We start from the raw sequence: 6,565 nt of genomic DNA on the forward strand, positions 1-6,565 counted from the left end.
CAACAAGAAATTGAATGGAAAAGTGGATGAAAATAAGAAATTAAACCTAGATCTAAGAAAGATTAACCTAACCTAATTTTAGAGAGAAGATGGAGCTTCTATCTCTAGAAAATTAACTAAAGTGCTCCCCCTTGTCCCATCTTCAATTTTGCATGAAATAGTCTCTAGAATCAATTGGATTTGGGCCTGAGAAGCTCAAAAATCATCCCCAGCGTTTTAACTTTAATGAAGTCACGTGTGAGCATCGACGCGTATGTGTGGGTCACGCGTACGCGTCGCTCGAAATTTTTCTATCCACGCGTACGTGTAGTGCACGCGTACGCATCGCCATGCAACTTCATCATCCACGCGTACGTGTCGGTCTCAGCACTCCAAATCCTTGATTTCCAATGTGTTCTCCACTTTGCATGCTTTTCCCTTCAATCCTTTGATCCATTCCTAGCATTTTAAACCTGAATTGTCTAACAAACACATCAAGACATCTAGTGGAATCAAAGGAAATTAAATTTAGCTATTTTAAGACCTAAAAAGCATGTTTTCACACTTAAGCACAAATAAAAGAGAATCTACAAAACCATGCTAATTCATTGAATAAATGTGAGAAAATGTTGATAAAATCTCCTAAAATCAACACAAGATAAACCCTAAAAATGGGGTTTATCAACGCTCCTGCAGTGTTTATGGATTATATGAACAGAGTGTTCCGTTGGTTTTTGGATAAATTCGTTGTTGTCTTCATTGATGACATATTGGTTTATTCCAAAACAGAAGAAGAGTATGCAGAACACTTGAGGACCGTGTTGCAGATACTAAAGGAAAAGAAACTCTATGCAAAACTGTCTAAATGTGAATTCTAGAAGAAAGAGGTGAAGTTTCTGGGTCATGTGGTGAGTAAGCAAGGGATAGCAGTAGACCCATCTATGGTAGAGGCGGTAATGAATTGGGGGCAACCAACCTCAATGACTGAGATAAGGAGTTTTCTAGGCTTAGCTGGCTATTACCGAAGATTCATCATAGGCTTTTCACAGATAGCTTTGCCATTGACAAAGTTAACCCACAAAGATGCACTATTTGTTTGGACTCTTGAGTGTGAGGAGGGCTTTCAGGTGTTGAAGAAAAAGCTGACCACCGCGCCTGTATTGGTGTTACCTGAGCCAAATGAGTCATTCGAGGTGTACTATGATGTCTCACTGAAGGGTCTAGGGTGCGTGCTGATGCAGCATCGCAATGTGGTGGCGTAAAAATTTGGAGCTTTTTTCGGTTGTGTTTGCGCTAAAGGTGTGGAGGTATTACCTCTATGGGGTTATGTTCCAAGTTTTCTCTGATCACAAGAGCTTGAAATATCTCTTTGATCAGAAAGAGCTTAATATGAGACAGAGGAGGTGGATGGAATTATTGAAGGACTACGACTTTAAGTTGAATTACCATCTGGGGAAGCCGAATGTAGTAGCAGATGCGTTAAGTCGGAAGTCATTGTATGCTGCTTGGATGATGCTCCGAGAAGAGGAGTTGCTCAAGGAATTTGAGTCAATTACAGATCTCAAGTGATTTTAAATCCGATTTCCTAAAGGCTCGTGAAAATGATGACGCGTTATCGAAGGTGTTACCAGCTAATGAACAAGGGAAACAGTGGAGAGTGTCAGAGGATCAAGATGGGTTATGGAGATTCAAGGGTAGGATCATTGTGCCGGATGTTGGCACTTTGCGACAAGATATCTTAAAAGAGGCATACAAAAGCGGATTCTCCATTCACCCAGGAAGTACTAAGATGTACCATGATCTAAAGACAATGTTTTGGTGGCCGGGTATGAAGAATAATGTGGCGGAATATGTTTCAAAGTGTTTAACCTATCAGAAAGTAAAGATTGAACATCAGAGGCCTGCCGGGACGTTGCAACCCTTAGAGGTTCCGCAATGGAAGTGGGAAAGTATTGCGATGGACTTTGTGCCGGGATTGCCAAGGACTAGGGCCGGTTTTGATGCTATTTGGGTGATAGTAGACCGACTGACGAAGTTAGCTCACTTTTTGCCCATTCGGATGACTTACACCATTGAGGAGCTAGCACGGTTATACATAAAGGAGATTGTGAGACTTCATTTTGTACCTGCTACTATAATTTTTGATAGAGATCCTCATTTCACTTCGAGGTTTTGGGGTGCATTTCAGAAAGCCTTCAGAACCCGATTAAGCTTGAGCACAACTTATCATCCTCAAACAGATGGTCAATCCAAGAGGACGATCCAAACCTTGGAAGATATGTTGAGGGCTTGTGTTTTGGATTAGCTGGTGAGTTGAGATCGCTATATGCCGCTAGTGGAGTTTGCATACAATAATAACTACCATGCGAGCATCGGAATGGCTCCGTATGAGGCTCTGTACGGGAGGAAAAGCCAATCTCTGCTATGCTGGAATGAAGCTGGAGAGAAAGGCTTGTTGGGACCGGAGATGATAGCTGAGACCACTGAAAGTCAAGAAAATCCGAGATAGGATGCTTATTGCTTAGAATCGTCAGAAGAGTTACGCTGATCAGAGACGGAAACCCTTGGAATTTAAGGAAGGAGACCATGTTTTCCTTAAAGTTACTCCAACCACAGTAGTAGGTAGGGCAATTAAAGCGAAAAGGCTGAATTCTTGGTACATTGGTCCGTTTCAGATCCTGGAGAGGGTTGGATCGGTGGTGTATCGGATGGCTCTACCACCTCACCTTTCAAACCTGCATGACCTATTTCACGTGTCGCATCTTCGGAAGTATACTTATGATGCTATCCATGTGTTAGAACCTGAATCGATTCAGTTAAAAGAAGATTTGACGCTTCTAGTGGCTCTGGTCAGAATTGACGATACGAGTATCAAGCAGTTGCATGGAAAAGAGGTTTCGTTAGTCAAAGTGGCATGGAGTCGAGCTGGTGTTGAGGAACACACATGGGAACTTGAGTCGGAGATGCGAGCTGACTACCCGCATTTATTCTCAGGTAATTGAATTCAAATTTTGTGGGCGAAGTTCCCAATTAGGTGGGTAAAATATAAAACCCGGTTAATTAATGGCTAATTAACTCATAAATGAGAATTTATTCTAGAAACCTAAAAATATGATTTTTATGGCTTAATATGATAGAAGAGATTGAGACGAGAATTTTGATACCAATTTTATAGATATTAGACCAAGATTGGACCAAACGGACTAAACCGGGCCAATCGGACCCATATTGGGCCCTTAGCCCAACCTAACTAAACCAAAACCCTAATTTTCAACACTCTCTCTCCTCACTAACACTCATTCACGCTGAAAATGGAGGCACAAGGGGGAAGAACACTCTCTCAAAGTTCTACCCTTGTTTGATCTTCAAACCACCATAACTTTTGATCTAGAGTTCCGATTGCCACACCGTTTGCGACCACACATTCACCATGAAGAGCTCTAAAAAACCCAGTACTTTATTCTTGAGGTAAGCCACGATTTTCGTTCAGTTCTTCATCCCTTAATTTCGAATTTCATGGAGAAAAGTGTTGAGGCTCTTTGATGTTATAGGACCCAACTCTCTCAACCTTAGTGTAATTCGTTGTTCTATGATGTTCGGGTATTGAGATGTTGTGTTTGGGTATGATAATTGTGGCTTAGGTAGTGTGTATGTAAATATTGGAACTCGATTGAGATTTTGGAAAGCTTGAGAAAGGGCTTTGGTGTGCAAAAAAATATGTTCTTGGAGGTGTTGAGACCTGGAGAGCTTATGGAAAAGTGATTTGGAAGTGCTCCGGTTGAGCGGGAGAAATCAGCTAAGGTATGGTCTCGGTTTTCTGTATCTAAAATGTAATGTGGTGTGAAAACTTAGGCTAGAGGCCCTAAGATAGGCATTGAATTGTTGATGTTGTTGAATGGTTGAGATATAGCATGTGGTCATGTATGTGATTATAATTATTGATGCCTTGATGGGTGATGCATGAGAAATATGCATGTTGTGATATATGCTTGATGATTGATTGAGGTTAAATTGTGAGTGAAACCATGTTGATGGTGAGTATGATATTGGTTATGTGTAATGATGGTTGATTAGAAATGGTGTGGTTGGAAATTGGGATGAAGAAAGATGTATGATATGTTAATGTGCTAAAATTTAGACATTTGATTGAGATGGGTTAAAATGGTGGGATGGTGGTTGTGAATTTGATGAAAATGTTAATGTATAAGTTGAGGAGGCTTGAGGTTGATTTTGTTATGTTTTGGGTTGATTTCAAAAAGGGTTAAAATTTGCATATTTTGGTTGGTTTTAAAAAGGGATGAAATTGGTTTGTTTTGAAAATGGCACTTTGTGGTTTTGTATGAAAATATGGTCTTTGGGCATAAAATGGCACTTTGTGATTTTGTATGAAAATATGGTTTTTTGGCATACTTTGACAGAGCATAACTTGGACTCCTGATCCCCTTTTTGTGCCAAACTTCTTTAGAAATGAAATTGGATCCGAGATGTTTATGCCGTTCGAAGAACGAGCGAAAAATGATTTGAAACAGAGAAGTTATGCCCGTCGGAAGATTGGGGGTCAAATCTATGAATTCTGCAGCTTTCAACTTAGAAAAATTTTTGGCAGAATCCTCCCCCATGCATAGGCGTGAATGACACGTACGCGTCATTTTTCGAAAATCCACCATCCATGCGTGCATGTGGCCTACGTAAGCGCGTCGATGCGCTGCACCAATTACCCAGCCTAATTCCCAAGAGTTGTGCAAGACTTGTGCCAGTTCTGTGCGTGCGGCACAGACGCACCCCACGCGTACGCGTCACTTGGATATTGGTGCGCGAAATTGTGAACAATACTTTTTCACAACTCTCATAATCCCCGGTCATGAACTCCAAAATCTTGGTAGTTCAATCCCATGGCATTACACAACTTCGCACAACTAACCAGCAAGTGCACTGGGTCGTCCAAGTAATACCTTACGTGAGTAAGGGTCGATCCCACGGAGATTGTTAGTATTGAAGCAAGCTATGGTCATCTTGTAAATCTTAGTCAGGCAAACTCAGATATATATGGTGATGAACGAAAATAACATAAAAGATAAAGATAGAGATACTTATGTAATTCATTGGTAGGAACTTCAGATAAGCGCATGAAGATGCCTTCCCTTCCGTCTCTCTGCTTTCCTACTGTCTTCATCCAATCCTTCTTCTTCCTTTCCATGGCAAGCTCGTGTAGGGTTTCACCGTTGTCAATGGCTATCTCCCATCCTCTCAGTGAAAGCGATTGCATATGCTCTGTCACAGCATAGCGGAATTCAGCTGTCGGTTCTCGGTCAGGCCGGAATAATATCCATTGATACTTTTGCGTCTGTCACTAACGCCCCGCCTGCTAGGAGTTTGAAGCACGTCACAGTCATTCAGTCATTGAATCCTACTCAGAATACCACAGACAAGGTTAGACCTTCCGGATTCTCTTGAATGCTGCCATCAGTTCTCGCCTATACCACGAAGACTCTGATCTCACGGAATGGTTGGCTCGTTTGTCAGGCGAGCACTCGGTTGTCAGGCGATCAACCATGCATCGTGCAATCAGGAATCCAAGAGATATTCACTAGAGCCTTGGTTACTTGTAGAACAAGAGTGGTTGTCAGTCACCTTGTTCATAAGTGAGAATGATGATGAGTGTCACGGATCATCACATTCATCAAGTTGAAGAACAAGTGATATCTTAGAACAAGAACAAGCGGAATTGAATGGAAGAACAATAGTAATTGCATTAATACTCGAGGTACAGCAGAGCTCCACACCTTAATCTATGGTGTGTAGAAACTCCACCGTTGAAAATACATAAGCATAAAGTCTAGGCATGGCCAAATGGCCAGCCTCCCAATGATCTAAGATAGCATAAAACGAAGATAGCTACCAAAAGTCCTCCAATACAATAGTAAAAGGTCCTACTTATAGATAACTAGTAGCCTAGGGTGTACAGAGATGAGTAAATGACATAAAAATCCACTTCCGGGCCCACTTGGTGTGTGCTTGGGCTGAGCAATGAAGCAATTTCGTGTAGAGACTCTTCTTGGAGTTAAACGCCAGCTCTTATGCCAGTTTGGGCGTTTAACTCCCATTTGGGTGCCAGTTCCAGCGTTTAACGCTGGGATTTCTTGAGGTGACTTTGAACGCCGGTTTGGGCCATCAAATCTTGGGCAAAGTATGGACTATCATATATTTCTGGAAAGCCCAGGATGTCTACTTTCCAACGCCGTTGAGAGCGCGCCAATTGGGCTTCTGTAGCTCCAGAAAATCCACTTCGAGTGCAGGGAGGTCAGAATCCAACAGCATCTGCAGTCCTTTTTAGTCTCTGAATCAGATTTTTGCTCAGGTCCCTCAATTTCAGCCAGAAAATACCTGAAATCACAGAAAAACACACAAACTTATAGTAAAGTCCAGAAAAGTGAATTTTAACTAATAACTAATAAAAATATACTAAAAACTCAACTAAAACTACCAAAAACATACTAAAAACAATGCCAAAAAGTGTATAAATTATCCGCTCATCACAACACCAAACTTAAATTGTTGCTTGTCCTCAAGCAACTGAAAATCAAAT

The 6,565-nt window shown here is 41.4% G+C and overlaps 1 protein-coding gene across 1 annotated transcript; it reads left to right on the forward strand.

Moving 5' to 3' along the window:
• Positions 1-650: 650 nt before the first annotated feature.
• LOC130981051 (uncharacterized mitochondrial protein AtMg00860-like) lies at positions 651-1,241 on the forward strand. Its single transcript, XM_057904693.1, has 2 exons — positions 651-752; positions 858-1,241. Exons 1-2 carry the CDS (start codon positions 651-653, stop codon positions 1,239-1,241), a joined length of 486 nt encoding a protein of 161 aa, XP_057760676.1.
• Positions 1,242-6,565: the final 5,324 nt, after the last annotated feature.

The sequence above is a fragment of the Arachis stenosperma genome, chromosome 1 (assembly GCF_014773155.1).
Source record: "Arachis stenosperma cultivar V10309 chromosome 1, arast.V10309.gnm1.PFL2, whole genome shotgun sequence".
In the NCBI taxonomy this organism is placed as follows: Eukaryota; Viridiplantae; Streptophyta; class Magnoliopsida; order Fabales; family Fabaceae; genus Arachis; species Arachis stenosperma.

Bases quoted from the DNA above. Each gene is read 5' to 3' on its own strand.
- LOC130981051 (XM_057904693.1), top strand. From the start codon at position 651: ATGGGGTTTATCAACGCTCCTGCAGTGTTTATGGATTATATGAACAGA. The intron at 753-857 runs GTTTATTCCAAA...TGTGAATTCTAG, and splicing joins TCTTCATTGATGACATATTG to AAGAAAGAGGTGAAGTTTCT.